At 53.7% G+C, this 16,285-nt stretch overlaps 5 protein-coding genes across 5 annotated transcripts; 2 read left to right on the top strand and 3 right to left on the bottom strand.

Moving 5' to 3' along the window:
• Positions 1–118: 118 nt before the first annotated feature.
• Positions 119–1,471, bottom strand: CPAR01_10000 (WD repeat domain-containing phosphoinositide-interacting protein 4; the record flags this gene model as incomplete). The annotated part of the gene is made up of 4 exons (XM_060494263.1): positions 119–1,045; positions 1,101–1,198; positions 1,256–1,294; positions 1,363–1,471. 4 exons carry the CDS (start codon positions 1,469–1,471, stop codon positions 119–121), a joined length of 1,173 nt encoding a protein of 390 aa, XP_060346445.1.
• A 1,729-nt stretch (positions 1,472–3,200) lies between these two features.
• CPAR01_09999 (septin) lies at positions 3,201–4,637 on the top strand (the record flags this gene model as incomplete). The annotated part of the gene is made up of 6 exons (XM_060494262.1): positions 3,201–3,273; positions 3,354–3,470; positions 3,530–3,617; positions 3,676–3,813; positions 3,866–4,333; positions 4,391–4,637. The coding sequence occupies 6 exons, from the start codon at positions 3,201–3,203 to the stop codon at positions 4,635–4,637; spliced, it is 1,131 nt and encodes a 376-aa protein (XP_060346444.1).
• A 766-nt stretch (positions 4,638–5,403) lies between these two features.
• On the bottom strand, positions 5,404–6,421 carry CPAR01_09998 (uncharacterized protein; the record flags this gene model as incomplete). Its single annotated transcript, XM_060494261.1, has 3 exons — positions 5,404–5,895; positions 5,955–6,128; positions 6,242–6,421. 3 exons carry the CDS (start codon positions 6,419–6,421, stop codon positions 5,404–5,406), a joined length of 846 nt encoding a protein of 281 aa, XP_060346443.1.
• A 4,163-nt stretch (positions 6,422–10,584) lies between these two features.
• CPAR01_09997 (TLC domain-containing protein) lies at positions 10,585–12,309 on the top strand (the record flags this gene model as incomplete). Its single annotated transcript, XM_060494260.1, has 4 exons — positions 10,585–10,825; positions 10,994–11,307; positions 11,365–11,652; positions 11,704–12,309. The coding sequence occupies 4 exons, from the start codon at positions 10,585–10,587 to the stop codon at positions 12,307–12,309; spliced, it is 1,449 nt and encodes a 482-aa protein (XP_060346442.1).
• A 782-nt stretch (positions 12,310–13,091) lies between these two features.
• CPAR01_09996 (uncharacterized protein) lies at positions 13,092–15,648 on the bottom strand (the record flags this gene model as incomplete). The annotated part of the gene is made up of 3 exons (XM_060494259.1): positions 13,092–13,651; positions 13,712–15,322; positions 15,387–15,648. The coding sequence occupies 3 exons, from the start codon at positions 15,646–15,648 to the stop codon at positions 13,092–13,094; spliced, it is 2,433 nt and encodes an 810-aa protein (XP_060346441.1).
• Between the last annotated feature and the right edge of the window lie 637 nt (positions 15,649–16,285).

The raw sequence follows: 16,285 nt of genomic DNA, 5'->3' as shown, positions 1-16,285 counted from the left end.
CTATCGCTGATACCCTTGAATGCCTTGTTTGTCCGATGCCAACGCCGTATGTAATGTACACTGTACCATAAACCAAATAGCAACATGACCCCAACGAGCCAGCTTGAGAAACACCTCGTCATGAAGCGCTACCCAAGTATCGCTTCCAACCCTCTCGAACGACGTATCGGCGTCCGTCCTCTCCTTTGGATATCACAAACTTCTCCCATCTGGCATCATGTCCGGCGCCAATCACCACCAGACTGTCCTCGGTAATCCATCCGATCACGCCTTTCTGCGGCCTTGTCGTTCCTAGTGTCGTCTGTTCTGACATGGGCAGGCCGCCGATTAGGGGATCGTCGCCTGCTTCGAATGGCGCGGATGCGAAAGAGTATACGTCCGAGAACATCCGCGGCATCAAGGGGATCTTGCCTAGGAAGCCCCAGCGGCCCTTGCCATCGTCGGCTGGTCTACCCGCGAGAATGCCGGATCCCGCCATCTGTGACGCTGAAGGGCTGGTCGGTGCTGTCATGGGCTTTTTCGGGTGCGGGACGTCGAACACGTGCAGTGTCGACTTATCTGATGTGCAGGCTAGCTTCGTACCCTCGGGGCTGAAGCCGAGAGAGAAGATGGTGGCAGGATCAACGCCCCGTCTCAACTCGGCGAGCCGGGCACAATTACTTGTGGCGAAGACTCTGATCAGAGTGCCCATCTCGCTCGCTGTGGCCAGAAGCTCGCCGTCTGAGCTTACCTGAATGGCACGGAGGGCAGATGAGTGAGCGGGGATGATGCTGACGTTGCCGGTCCCGATGTCGACGAGCTGTATCTGCCCGACAGTTCTACCCGGGAATGCAATAGTCTTGTCTGACATGGCAACGAGTCCGAGAGGGTTGTTGGTGGTTTCGTACACTGACAGCAGGTCGGGAGGCTTCGCAAACGAGTAAACGCGTACACTGTTCTGGAGCGCTACGACGATACGGTTTCGACCGATCCGGACGCCCCGCACTGGTGTAAGAGAGGCGATCTCTATGGCGACTCTACCCTTCATGTCGTCCCAGATAATGGTCTGCGCGGTAGATGAGTTTGCGATCCCATAGAGGACTGAATGAATCAACACATACCTTGGTGCTACTGAACTTGGGTTGTCTACCGCCGCCGACGAGCGCCAGGTAATTTGTGGTCCCCATCATCTCGACCAGACCGATACCGGCATTGAAGTCTATAATGCGGTTAGCCGCTTTTCTTTATGTAAGGTTACAAGGGAGGAAGCGCAAACCTCTAGATGCCTTGAGAAGGCAAGACTTGGTGTGGAAGACTAGGTACCGGATGTCAGGGATCATGAATAGCTTAAGTGTTCACATCTCGACTCCTACAACAACTTACTGCATATTCCTGAGTTCAGACCAACCGAGAAGCAGCTGGCATCACTGTTGAAGGAAACAGAAAGCACGACTGTCGAGGGCGCCGTCTCTATAGGTGGACGAGTATTCATTGTGGAAGAGGGTGCCTATAAGTCGCAGTGCCGAGTATGTGACGGTTTGGCCTGGACGACGGTGAGGGGCTCGGTAATAAGGGATGAGCGCTGCGGATGCAAGGCTGGCAAGCCAGGCCAATATTCTGTTGTTCTTGAAGTTCTTCGTTACGATATCATCCTTGACAAATGCATCTCTCAAATAGAGAGGTGCTCTGCTGACGATATTGACGATGATGTTGACAGACGGCAACGGGTTGAAGCGCCTAGTAACAGCGGCAGTGAGTTGAGCGGGTCGAAGTCAGCTGGATTGCCGAGTCAGGAAGCTGGGGCAAGGTAAGTAAGTTGGCAGGGGGGATTGGCAAGTGTATGCAGTCGACAAACAGCCCCCAGCGATTATTCAGAGCGAACGGCGACCGGATCGCGGTATTCAAAAGGAAAGATGCTCATAAAGAGGACCTCGTGGACAGTGTCTCAGCAGACAGTAACCCAGGTGAAGTCAGCCTGGGGACATTGGAACTGAGAAAAGGTACGTATCGTATCGTCCCGTCTCAAGCGGCGCATCAACCAACCCGACTGTCCACTGGCGAGGTGCCCAGGAAGTCACCTACGTATTATTGGGGTACCAAGGTGCCTCTAGCGATATTAGGTAAGCATCATAACTCAGTGAGAGACGGGAACTTGGGATGAAATGAGCGACAGAAGAGTTTGCCGCTCAACACTTGGTTAATCTCTGCTTCTATCACTATCACAACCTTCACCTTTACCTATTCTTCTTCTCCTTCTTCTTCTACCACCATCCCTCGTGTTGCAAGTCTTTCTAGCACCTTCTTTGGATATTTTCTCTGGGGGAAGAAAGACTGAAAGTACCTTATTTCACCAACATACTTAGTTCTCAGGATAACAGTGATAATTGTAAGGGGAGTGTGATCGAGGCACCTGCCACGTCTGTCCAGCTGGGTGCCACCTGGCCTTAGGTAATGCACCACAGGTAGGTACTCCGTACAGGAACGCGAAACATGTTTGGTCCCTTGGACACACGGTGCAAACGCGCCAACATCCAACGTGCGTGCCGCAATTGCTGCAGGCGGGAAAGCTTCAGCACTGACCATGTGCCAGTCTCGTGACCTGTCATCCTGATTCCTCTCTCTCTTCCAAAATTGCCCGAGGATACCCCGCTATTGGTGCCTTTCCTCTACGGGCTTAGCGTTAATTTTGGCGGAAAGGAGCGTGGGCCGGGGAGTTGCTCCCCCCCTGAATTGGGCGTGCAGGAGGAAGCAATCAATTGGCTGGGGGGCCTCTTGGGGTCGTCCTGCCGCAACATTTTGTGTGAAATTGCATTTTCCAACACCCGTCGGTCAAGACCCTCCCGTCCCCTTTAGCACCTGCACCTCCCGTCCGACCCCCAGGTCCCAATCCAGAACAACGACATTTGGGATCCAGCAGTCCTTTTGCTCCGTTCATCTACGACACGACACGACGCTCGCTGTCCCTTGAAACGATATCGTCGCCATTCTTCTCTCGTCAAGTCGTTGATTCCCTCAACAACTCCCTTACCGACCCTCTTCTAGACTAAGCCTTACTTTCAACAACCGTCGTATGTTTGCCCGCTTCTCTCAGTCTCCCCCTACTACACCAATCCGGCCCCCATTCAACAATTCCTCTCCCGACTCCACGAAGCCATCATGGCCCCAATGCATCTGCATCCCTCAAGATTCCACCTTACTGACCACACTCTATACTACAGAAGATGATGCGCAGAAAGAAGAACGTGAAGAAGGGAATCCAGTTCTGTTTGATGGTCTGCGGAGCATCAGGCACTGGTACGTCTTCCCCCTACAAAGCCAACCTCGTGTTCACCCAAACACCACCGAGTCCCGTCGACTGACTTCCGATCTTACAGGAAGAACCACCTTCGTCAACACCCTCTGCGGAAAGAGCGTGCTCGGCCACAAGGAGTCGGACGACCCCAACGGCGCCTCTGTCGAGGACGGTGTCAAGATTAAGCCCATCACTGTCGGTGCGTGACTACTATGTAGAGCCCTTGATCATCGCATCAGCAAACTGACAGCTATTTAGAACTTGAGTTGGACGAGGAGGGTACCCGTATCTCTTTGACCATTGTCGACACTCCCGGCTTCGGTGACCAGATTGACAACGAGGCCAGGTATGGCACCACATGCCAACCAATAGTGATGGTATCGCAATCGCTAACATGGTCGCAGCTTCTCCGAGATTGTCGGCTACCTCGAGAGACAATACGATGACATTCTTGCCGAGGAGTCTCGTATCAAGCGTAACCCTCGTTTCAGAGACAACCGTGTGCACGCCATGCTTTACTTCATCACACCCACCGGACACGGGTAAGCCCACTGTTTCATAGCCTTGGTTGACCGCCACTAACTCAGTCAACAGCCTTCGCGAGTTGGATATCGAGCTCATGAAGCGCCTCGCTCCCCGTGTCAACGTCATTCCCGTTATTGGCCGTGCCGACTCCTTGACCCCTGCTGAGCTCGCCGAGTCGAAGAAGCTTGTGATGGAAGACATTGAGCACTACCGCATCCCCGTCTACAACTTCCCTTACGACATCGAGGAAGATGACGAGGATACTGTTGAGGAGAACGCCGAATTGAGAGGTTTGATGCCGTTCGCGATCGTCGGTTCTGAGGAGATTGTCGAGATTGGCGGTCGTACCGTCCGCGCTCGCCAGTACCCTTGGGGTGTTGTCGAGGTTGACAACCCGCGCCACTCCGACTTCCTCGCTATTCGATCTGCACTTCTTCACAGCCACTTGGCTGACCTGAAGGAGATCACCCACGACTTCCTGTACGAGAACTACCGTACTGAGAAGCTCAGCAAGTCCGTTGAGGGTGGTGCTGGAGTGTACGTTCTACAACCCCCTGTTTTACCCATGATGATACCTTGCTGACCATATTACAGCGACTCGTCCATGAACCCCGAGGATCTCGCCTCGCAATCTGTGCGCCTCAAGGAGGAACAGCTGCGGAGAGAGGAGGAGAAGCTCCGCGAGATCGAGATCAAGGTCCAGCGCGAGATCAACGAGAAGCGACAAGAGCTCTTGGCCCGCGAGTCCCAACTTCGCGAGATCGAGGCCCGTATGCAGAGGGAACAGTCTGCAGCAGCCGGCGGCCCCGCCGAGGCCAACGGCGACCACGAAGCCAACTAATTCAACAATTCTGGCCCCTGCTTATGGTTACCCCAAACTGCGACGTTGGTCTTTTTCTATACTGGCGTTGGTTTCCGTGCTGTGTTGAAAGAGAAAGAACAATATTCCCCTATGCGAGTTCGTTTCTCTTGACACGAAGATAAAAACCCCAAAAAGGTCTACTACGAATGCGACGACTGGGAAGAGGCTACCGGCTCGGTAGATGTGTGGGAAGAAGCGGTGTACGTTCTCGGGGCGGAGGTTCAAAGGCTTCTGGGTCGAGGTCGAGGGGATCATGGAGGACACGGCGGACCTGTGGGCCACGAGCTACTCGTCAATCTGTTTCCATCATTCCTATCACGCCGCCAGCCCGCATCTTTCCGGCTGTGCCTTTGTAGCCCTTTTTACTAACGCCCTCATTTTCCTTTTCTATTAGTCGACTTCTAATGCAGATATCACATTACTTTACCGCTTCACCAAATTCAAGTCTTGTTCCCCGCGTGATATCTGATTGATGCACTGTTCATTTTGTGATCCATTTGTATCATATCAATTTTACTATGAAGGAGGCATGTGAACGACAAGCACGCAAACGGCACTCTTACTCAAGCATCCGACAGTGTGATAAGCACTTGCGGCATCCCTGCTTCCTTACGAAAGAACTAACCAAACAGCCTCTTTTCTACTCGAAACAACCTGTCTGAAGCCGAGACCGCCTGACTACGAAATCCAAATTACGCTACTACTAGAACATAGGGGGTATTGTGTGTATGTGCTGCGACCAGCTTTAGTTGTTCTGCTGGCTGTTCAAGATGCGCAGAATCGCCAAGAACAGGTTGATAATGTCGAGATACAGGCTGATGGCGGCCGCAATCTCCTCCTCGACGTGGTGGTGGCGCATGATGAGCTGGGTGTCGACGAGGATGTAGGCGCTGAAGATGAGGGCGGCGATGCCACCGTAAACGAGCTCGCCGGTGGAGCTGTAGGGGAAGAACATGTACATAAAGCCGAAGAGGACGAGGCCCCAGAGGGCGCCGCCGAGGTAGGGGATCCAGGAGGTGAAGTCGTACTTTGTCTGGCAGGCGAAGGCGGTGAGGAAGATGAAGATGCCCGCGGTAAGGAAGACTGCGTTGAGGACGATGCCGGCCTTGTAGAAGGAGACGATGACGGAGATTGTGTAGGCTTCCATGAGGGTGAAGCCCGAGAGGAAGAGGAGGTTTGTCGGGTAGGATTTACGTTTCCAGAAGGTGAGAAGCATCATGATGATGGAGCCGAAGAGCTGTGTTTCTCTGTTAGTATTGTCATGATACGGCGCGTGAAGAGGGGAGGGAAGCGTACGGATGCGAAGACGAGGCCTGGGTGGGCCTGAATCCAGGTCTTGTAGCCATTGCTGAAGAAGCTGAGGGCGGAGACGGCACCGGTGGCGATGAGTTGGACGGTAAGGATAGCGTAGACCTTGCGGATGAACTGATTTCTGATGTCGGTCGTGGCCTCTGCTACTGAGCCGCCGAACTGTAGGTTTGACGTGTTAGTCGAGAGCTGGTTCACGAAGGGTAGGCACCGAGAGCCATGGGATAGCCGGGAGCTGATGACCGGTGCCTGGAGAAAGCTGTGCTCGTGCTTACCTTGAAGTCATCGGGGAGATCGTCGTCCTGGCTGCTGCGAGGCGCGCCGCCGCCGAAGAGGCGATCGGTGTCGGAGGCGGCCGTGGGTTCGGCCTGGTAGGCCGGGGGCGCCTGGGCGTAGCTTGATGCTTCGTCGGGGTCCTGGGTCGGCGCCGGGGCGTACTTTGTCTTGGAGGCCATTGTTTACGCTTGATTTGGCTTGTTTGTTGACGGAGGCGTTTGAATTTGTCGTCGAGAGGGTTCTTGCGAGGAAAATGTCGCGTAGGTGTATGACGAGCACTTATGAACCTTTTTTTTGGGTGTTGGTTGCCTACGGAAAGGTTGAAGGAAGGGCCGGGCGGAGGGTCGTTGTCGTCAGGAAGGGATCATGTGGGGAGGGCGTGATGCGAACGGTCACTGCTTACACAGTTATGTGTGGCTGATGAGTCTGGGGTAGAAGGTGGCGTGCAGAGGGTCATGTGATGGGAAAGAGGCGTCGCAGAAACGTCGGGCGAGATCTTCAAGATTCTTTCCTTTTAAATACATAGAGCCCTCTACTGGCACATGATCATATTATACTGAAGCCTATGCATGTAAAAGGTCGCGTCTTGCAACTCCTGTCTCGCTCGGCATATTCCCTGCACTCCATAATGTGCCTGAAGACACGGCAGCAAGCGCGAACGCTAAACGGTGCAGACAGCAGGGTAATTTCAATATTCCTGATTTGATGGATCTATCATCTGGCATCTTGGGCCTTGGTTGGGCCTTGAATGGCGGAGTGACTAGAGCGACTTCTTGGCAACCGCGTGGTCTGATGTTCGCAGCTCTCTGTAAGCTGCTGCTAAGGCAAGAAAGGTTCAAACCTCTATAGGTTTGTGAAAAGGCAAATTGGAATACTTGGACACCGTATAAACGACTCAGTATCCACACATCACATCACGATCGCATCCTAAAGTGGCGGTCTCGAAAAGGATTCGGCCAGCCGATACTCGTCGAAAAAGACGGGATGAAACGCGGAGGCCGAGAGATAGGTACGGATAGAGAGGGATGAGAGATCTTGACAAGACCTTCTGGATATATGCACGGAACAAGTAGAGGACAGAGCTGTGAGGACGGGAAGGCGGGTAAAGACGAGGACGAGGCGGAACTTTGGGGCACCTGGCCTGAGCTGGTTTCGTCTGTGATGCGAGGTCCGACCGTATTCGTCTGTTGTTTTCTTTTGCGCCGTGGTGGTGTCGCATTCAAGTGCGGACACGTACGGGGCGAGGATGAAATAGGTAAATTTGCGTTTGTGATACGGGGTTGTTCGGTTCTGCTATCCGTTCCTCACTTCTGTAGGTACCGTTTTGATCAGTACTATCAATCAAATACGGCGCTCCATCGAGATTTTGGAGGTGGAGGCGTCACGGCCACGCGCGGAGTGCGATTTGGGGTTTGCGGCTCTCACGAAGGGTCATTGAAGTTGAGGATCACTAGCGTTCTGACGGCAGCGACGCAAAATAGAAAAGCGACGGTCTCGTTCTGATTGCGAGGTGACGGAGCTGGCAATTGGCTGATGCATGTCGCCATCGCACGGGGAGGGGTGGAAAGCGGACGGGAGGATGGGGAGCCAAGGTCTTGTCGAGCTTCCGCGAGGTATTCGTACCTCATGGCGAGGCACAGTACAGAGTACCTACCGTACGTCGTACCTTGTACAGACAGCATTTGCTCTGAAGTTTGAACAGTACCTTTGCTTTCCAAAGGGGTCCAGTGACAGCCATGCGTATTGAGTAGTCAAGGCTGCGCGAGAGTTTAGGCGGTGTCAAGGACTGTGGACAGACATTGTTTGTGATCAAATGCATGGCGCAAAGTCCAGAAAAAGTCATTTGTTGTTGTTGGACGTTGCACAGATGAAAATAGGGGTATCTCACAGAAATGTCTGTGAGACCTGGTTGGGCGAGGTAATAGTACATACAGCACCTCATTATAAGGTACGACGTGACAGAGCCTAGAGCCTTGAAGACCTATCAGAAACCTGGCAAAAGCGAGAACTAGAGCGTAGAGAAAGGATGAGAGAATAGCAAAAGTCGACATGATTGACAGGGGCATGTATAGTAAACATCGATAAGCGTCTAGGGGCGAAAATCACTTCATTTTAAACGCTGTGCATATCTGCGAGATGAAGATTGTCAATGCCCGTGCAATTGTTCCAACGTGCCCTCTGCTAAGATGACGAGATCAGCAGTAAACACAATGGCCAGGAGAGAAGCAAAGAAACCAAAGCAATTTAATTGGATCAATGGACAAGTGTTGAAACTTGTTGAGGACGAGGAGACCCGCCCGTCCTTTCTCTCTCTCTCCATCTCCAACTCCCGTCTCCACGTCTGCGTTCGCGTTGCGGCGTTGGTTTCCCCTCCCTCCACTCTGTTCCTGACAGCTCTGCCTTGGAATTGATTCGAGCTGTCCAGCATCTGTGGCCTGTACGGGTACGGATACTCGAGTCCAATTATTCGTTTAAATAGACTTGATCCATAGGTGCCATGTTGGTCTTGGTGGAAGGCAGAGAGAGTGGGCAAAGGGGACGGGGGGAGGGGTCGATTGTCTCCCGACGGCGGGCCACGGGCGACAACAATCAAGCTTCCAATCATTTTGACAATTTAAATAGAAGGCACCACCACCACTGTCCACCGCACCGTCCAATTCCACGTCCCACGTCCCACGTCCCAGCGGTCCAGCGCAGCATCAATCAGTGATGGAGCTGCAGCCAGACTCAAATGGGATAAGGGGTCCCCCACCCCTTGGGCCCTTCCTTCCCCCCAATTCCCCCCCGAAAGATGCGCCAGGTACGTACCGTGTGCCGCACTCATTCTGGGAAAGAGGGAACCAGGGACCAAGAGAACCCTGGTGCTTTTATTGGCCGACGCCAACTGCCCACATCCCTTTCCCATGTCGCGCCTACCACCGTCAACTCTCTCACAGAGTATCTCTTTCTCCCTTCAGGTTCTGTTCCATTTTCCAATGGCAAGCCGTCTTCACCGCCTTTGATGAACCTGTTCGGCTCACTAAGAGTTGGCCGGCGATCTGTACATGACGGTTACATGTGTTCGGTAGACGAATTGTGAGAGACTGAAAGCGTCAAGCTTCAACAAGGCTTTGACTCTTCCAGCATCTGGTTCCTGCACCTCTCAGCTACTCTTGTCAAAGTGAACTGGGCCTAGCTACCGGTTGACTTGACCCTTCCCTCCCTGGGGCTACCTATGAGCCTATGAGCAAGGGCAAGATAACTAGAGGCTAGAAGGCAAGAGCAGGTTAGCAACGTGTAGGTACAAGAGTACCTCTGTGGAGCCTCCTTTTTCTCGAGGCGAAGCTGGGCTTTTGAGTGGAACGACGCGAGCGACCGGTACCCAGTACCTTAATCCACGTTTCCCTCTGCCGCTGCTTTTTTCAGCCTTTGGCTAGGTTTTCCGTCTCCTGAAAGGTAGGCAGGACTAGACAGAAAATTATCAGAAGAAAAGTATTCGTGACTTGAAGAAACTCTGTCCCAGCCACGGCTGCTACCTTGTATTCTTCTAGACTCTGTCAAGTTTCTTCCAGTGTCAGTCTCTTTCCCGCCCTGCATCTGTCCAGGAACTTTTCTCATCCTGCTTCTCCCCTCTTAACCAAACGTACGGGCAGACAGCTTCACCAAGCACTCATCTCTGGTCACTGAAGTAGCAGCGAGAAAGAAAGAAAGACCGCCGCAGCCCGCATCCTCGCACCACACCCACCACTTCACACACCAAAACGGGGGGCACCATCTTGCTGCACACCTGATCCCAGCAACTTTCTGGAGCAACCGAGCAGATCCTGACCTAGGCCTTGGCGTCGTGTACCTCCATATTCGTACCGTCCAGCCTGTCCTGCTACAATCCTCTACCTGAACCTGACCGCCGTCCAGTCCACCGTCCCGTCTTCGGTACCCATTGTGTGCGACGTTGCCCTTCCGCTCACTTTCCCATCCTCTTGATCTTCAACCTCCCTAAAACCAACCAAGGACGTTCGTTTTCCCCCCTCCCCTCCCTTTTTCCGACCACGACACTACCAGAAGCGCCCGTGACGACCTCGTCGCGCTCTGCGGTAACAAGAATCCCGACAAGTGCTCCTTTGCGCACCGAACCCGCTCCAACCGTGTGTCGATAACGAATCTCTCTTCGTTATCGCGGCTCAGCACCAACCACAACCACCACAAAGGATCACTAGGCTCGACGGCTATCCGAGAAAACACCAACGCCAAACCACGACGCAGCCGTCGCTGAGCATTGTAGCCTCTCTCACGACTCCAAATTCGGGTCGCCGCTCTCTTCGATACTTCAATTGAGTTCCAATTGGAGCTCTAGTCGCGCATCATGAGCGACACCACCAGCAATAACGAGGCCTCGTCGCCAACTTTTGAGAAGCCTGTCAGGACCAGCTCCGCCGGGCCCCAGATCCAGCGGAATGCTAGCACCAAGCAGCTTAAGCTCATGAATGGCCCCCTTTACCAGCAAGGACACAACAATGTCAACGTCGTGCTCATTCGACGGGTCAGGAGGACAGACGACAGCGCCTGGAAGATGTTGAGCCGGTGGATGGTTGAGAACCAAGTCGGTACGTCGTCTTTCTTGTGCTCTCTCCTTACCCTTTTTATTACCCCACATCCACCTCTAACAAGCCACAACTGGATATGCTAAATGTTACACGGCCTACATCACCGCGAGACTATGCCTCCTATTTGCGAAGCATGGCTTGGACATAGCTAACATGTGCCGAATTTAGGTCTCTCCTTCAACCTCTTGGCCCTCCTTTTCCTCGCCCATTTCTTCATCCCGAAGGCGCAACCTCACACGATCAAGTTCTTCACCCTCTCGTACTACAACCAGGAAACTGGCCAGTATGGCGCTGGTCTCGGTGACTCTTGCCTTCTCGCCTTCTGCATCATCCTCTTCACCGGCCTGCGCGCCGCGACCATGGAATACGTTCTGGCACCTTTGGCCAAGGGATGGGGTATTAAGAAGCGCAAGGATCTCACACGCTTCAGCGAGCAGGCCTGGCTGTTGGTTTACTACATGGTCTTCTGGCCCTTGGGCATGGTAAGTTTACTAGTCATTCCGGCTTCTTTCGCTGGGCAACCTCTAACAATGGTACAGTACATCTACAAGACTTCGCCCTACTGGCTGAACCTCAGAGAGCTCTGGACGAACTGGCCGCAGCGTGAGCTCTCCGGCCTCAACAAGTTTTACATTCTGGCGCAGTGGGCTTTCTGGCTCCAGCAGATCCTTGTCATCAACATCGAAGACCGCCGCAAGGACCACTGGCAGATGTTCACTCACCACATCATCACCTGCACTCTGATTTCCGCCTGCTATAGCTACCACCAGACTCGTGTCGGAAACCTGATCCTCGTCCTCATGGATGTTGTCGACCTCTTCTTCCCTGTACGTCAAAGCCCCCCGTCCCTTTGTCCTGCATAAGCTAATCAGTTGCAGCTCGCCAAGTGCCTCAAGTACGTTGGACTGAACACCCTCTGCGACTTCATGTTCGGTGCCTTCGTTCTGTCTTGGCTTATTGCCCGCCATGTCTTCTACCTGATGGTCTGCTGGTCTATCCACACCCACATTCCCGAGGAAATTCCCGACTCGTGCTATACCGGTCAGGCGCCTAACCTGGTGGGCCCGTTACCTATCCCTGAGGGTAAGAGCTGGATGTTGGAGCCCTTCTACAAGTCGGATGGCATTGTCTGCTGGGACTCTACCATTCGCTGGGCGTTCCTCATTCCCCTCCTCGCTCTGCAACTCATTACCATCGGATGGTTTTTTATGATTCTTCGCGTTGTCAACAAGGTTCTCCGCGGCGGCAACGCTGAGGATGTCCGCAGCGATGACGAACTCGAAGGCGAGGAGGAGGGCGACTATGTCTATGAAGAGGAGGTTGCTCTCGAGGAGGAGGTTGGCGTCGAAGATATTGACCTCAAGAGCTGGGAGCGGAGAACGGGAATCAAGAGACAAGCAAGTTCTTCAGGCGTGAGCCTGCCCGGCCACAGCGACCGCAAGGAGCTGCTTGGTAGAATCGGCTGCGAAAAGCAGGTCGACTAAATCTGACGACTGGGTGTCGCCTACGAAGCCATCTAAAGGACCTCAGCGGCGCTAAGTCCGGTGTACACAAATGAGTTGGTGGTACAGGAAGCGCTAAAGGGGAGAGGAGTTTTTTTTTCCAGAAATGGTTGGCACAGTCAGGGAAGACATATTGCCGACCTATACTAACGTACTACTTTGCTAGAGCATAGTGCAACGCCTGGATGGCGGGCACACACAGGCATAGATGACATTTGGCTTTGCTTTTCTGCGACGTAAAGAAAGAAAAAAGGGGGGAAGCGAAAGAGGGTGAGAAGGGTTTTGTACCTCGCCTCTCTGGGATATTCACCGAGTTGGACTTATTCAAGAAATGAATCAAAAAGTATTTTGAGTTGATGAATATAATGTCTGCCCTATGCATATTACTTGCCTGCTCCTGTAATTTCTATGGTCTACTTATTCAAGATTATTTGTGTAGAATGGATGAGAGGAAGGCAGTTTCGTGACTACCAGATTCACATCTTATTCCGTACTTCACATACCCCAAATTGCGGTCCATCTCAAAGTTAGAGAAGTTTTCGATAAACATCATCTCGTGATTGAGCATATCTAAAAGATTGGGTACTGACGCCAACCAAAAGAAAAGAAGAAAACTCCCCTCAACCGTTATCCGACCATCGTCATCCAACAGAACGTCACGTCACACTAAAACCCCCCAAAACCACCAAAGCGGCATACAAATCTCCTTTTCCTTTTTTCCTATTCCAGTTATTTCCAGCTGGCAACAACACATTCCCAGTGTCTCATGCTACGTCCGCCGGCGTGATGGGGCGGAAAACGCCATTCTCCAGCAAATAAGACCCGGGCCGCTGCGTCTGCACCAAAGCCTTCAGCGCAGGGTTCCTCTGCGCCAACACGTCCTCCTCGCTCTTGAGCAGCACCACGTTTCTGAGCCCACCGCTCGCCTCGACGCTCAGCTTCCTCAGCAGCTTCGTCGTCAACTCGTCCTGCGCGCCGTCGGGACCGCGGACGACGACCCACGTCACGCCGCCGAGACGGGCCGTGACGACGCCCGAGAGCAGACCGGGGAAGAGCCAGGGGTACTGCAGGATCTCGGCCTCGAAGGCGTTGATGGACTCGCGGGCGGTGGCGGCGTAGGAGTCGTTGTTGAGCATAGTGCCGAGGCGGAAGAGGTTGGAGACGGAGACGGCGTTTGTGGAGGGGAGGGCGGTGTCCATGCCGTCCTTGAGGCGGAGGATCGTGTGGGGCGCGTTCTCGGGTGTGGTGTAGAAGGCGCCACATGAGGAGCGGGATGTTGTGGATTCCGGAGCCGGGCTGTCGTAAAAGATGTGGATTTGGGCCTCTGTGGTGGTGTGTTAGTTTGTTTCTAGGGTTCAGGAGGAGAATGGGGAAGGATCCTTACGCTGAAGCTCGTCAGCGAACTCAATCCACTTCTCGTCTGCAGTCACTTCGTAAAGTCCAATGAGACCTTCAATGAGATAGGCATAGTCCTCTGCCAGAGCCTTTGTCTCACCCACACCCTCGTGGTATATCCTGTAAAGAGTTTTGTTGCTCTGATCCCAAAGGTTGGATCGGATAAAAGCCGCGGCCTTGCTGGCAGCCTCTATCGCAGCTTGGCTCTTTGACGCATCAACGGTCGACAAAGCCAGTGCAGCCCTTGTCAAGGAGGAAATCACCAGGCCGTTGCGTCCCACAACAATCTTGGTATCGGCCTCGGGTCTTGGGCGCTCTTTTTCTCTGTGTGCCTTGAGCTTTTGTTTCGCTGAAGTGACCACTCTCTTCACTTCATCAGTAGTAATACCAGCCTGGCGTCCAATCTCTGAAATATCCTTGACAACACGCAGAATGTTCTCATTCATGAACTCATCGTTGGGATCCTGGTCCGGTTCGACATTGCCATGCTCAAGCACATTCCAGTAGGACGCAGCCAGCGCTGCCTCGTGGTCATCTCCAATGACTGTGTCAAACTCCCTTCGTGTCCAGAGGTTGTAAGCTCCCTCTCGCATATGTCTGTCTCCACGTCGGTAGTACGAGTCTGCAGCTTCGCTAGAAACGAAACCACCTTCAGCCAAGTTGATGGGGGAGCTGGTGAGGTAATCGACCAACTCCACCACGACATCGTAGAACTCCTCGTCCTTCTCGCCGCTACCTGCAATCAGCCATGCATCCAGGTACAGCCCAAGAAGCAGAGCATTTTGGGCAACGAGCTTCTCGAAGCGCGGAACACTCCAGTCTGCAGTGACAGAGTATCGCGCAAAGCCGGAGCCTCCCACATGATCGCGCAGACTGCTGTCTCGCATCTTGCGCAGTGTGAAGAGGGCCATCTCCGTAGCGTGCGCGCACTCCGTCTCGCCCACAACATCCTGAGCAGGGGAAAGATACCGGGGCAAGCGCAGCAGGAAGGACAGCTTCGGTGGGGTCGGGAACTTGGGGGCCAAGCCGAAACCGCCGTAGACGGGGTCAAACGTGCCGGCGATGTGCGTGTAAGCCTCTTCCAGCTGGTCTAGGTCGAGCTCACTTGACACGGCGGCAGCCGCTCTGCCGGATTCCGGAAGCTCCAGCCCCGTCTCTGATCTTCCGATGGCAGCGGTCTGCGAGCCCGCAACACCCGGCTGGACCGTGGCGGTTCCTAGAGTACCCTCCGCCGCGAAGTCGTGTAGCTTCACCACGACCTCCTTTGCCTCCTGTCTGCATCGCGGCTCCTGCTCTTTCCACACCTTCTGCAGCTTGCGCAAGATGGCTAGGAAGTCCAGACGCTCCTCATCATCGGAACCTCCATTGTTCGAGCCGGGAGCTGGGTAGTAGGTGCCACCAAAGACGGGCTCGAGATCAGGGGTCAGAAAGAGGTTCAAGGGCCAGCCGCCTGATCCGCTCACAGCCTGCACGTAGTTCATATATATCGTGTCCAGCTCTGGGCGCTCCTCGCGGTCGATGATGACGGGGATGAAGGACTCGTTCAGGATCGAGGCACATTCGCGGTGGGTGAAGGACTCGGTGGATGTAAGTCGCGAATCTGCAAAAGAAAGGTCAGCGCACATGATCGGGTATCCGCGGGGTTCTGTCTTGCGACGACTTACAGTGGCAGGCCTTGAAGCCAATGTGCAGAAAGATCAACTTGTTCTCCTTCCTGGCTCTCTCGATCGACTCGTCGTTAAGCAGTTGCCAGGCGACGCGGCCGTCCGCATGGCTTCGCACGTACGGGCTCTTGCTCTGCCCAACCCTGTTCACCAATGGCGGGGCTGATTCATGGCCGTCATTTATCTGTTGAGCTGCAAGCTGCAGCGGCTGAGGATCAGCCTTCTCAGCCCGTGCCGCTTGTGACAATTCGGAAGCGACCATGGCGGAATGCTGCGGCGAGTAATGCTCAGGGTTGTGGGATGTTTGTTGAAGCCAGTAACGCTGTTGACCGTGGCTTCAGATATGTGTACGGACGGCGTCGAGCGTTGGCAACACCAAAGGCTGCGAATGCTTTTCGCGGAACGAGTGCTTACGATCTTGTATTGAAAGATCACGAGATATTTCCGCAAGTGGTAGCGGCGGGGACGTCGAAGGTGGTCGTCAGTCGGTCCGAGGCGAGGGGATCTGGGGCAAGAAAGTGCGGTAAGGGTAGTCTTTCGAGCCTGTTCGTTGTACAGATCGGGATAGAGAGTCAAAGAAGGCGAGTCATGTAGAGCAATGCGAGGTTTTCCAGAAAAAAAAGACTTGCTACCTTTGATCCTGCGGTGTGGAAACAAGCGACCCGTTGTTTATGTCTTTGAGCGGCAAGTCGAAAATGTTCGAGAGGATCCTCAGGGTCGGTGTCTTTCGAGGACCAGACGTCACTGCGGGCTGTCGCTGCTGCTGCTGCTGCGCAGCGACCAAACGGTCATTCGGCACATAAAATGCGCTGCCCCACCATTCGTTTCTCCCCGAATGAGGGGTATTTCTATTATGTAAGCAATTCCCTCCCGCTGTACCTGAATTCACGCCTATCTAT

The sequence above is a fragment of the Colletotrichum paranaense genome, assembly GCF_030867605.1.
Source record: "Colletotrichum paranaense strain IMI 384185 chromosome Unknown Scaffold_8.1, whole genome shotgun sequence".
Taxonomy (NCBI): domain Eukaryota; kingdom Fungi; phylum Ascomycota; class Sordariomycetes; order Glomerellales; family Glomerellaceae; genus Colletotrichum; species Colletotrichum paranaense.
Note: the sequence above shows the minus strand (reverse complement) of the source record. Positions and strands in the feature narration are given on the sequence as shown.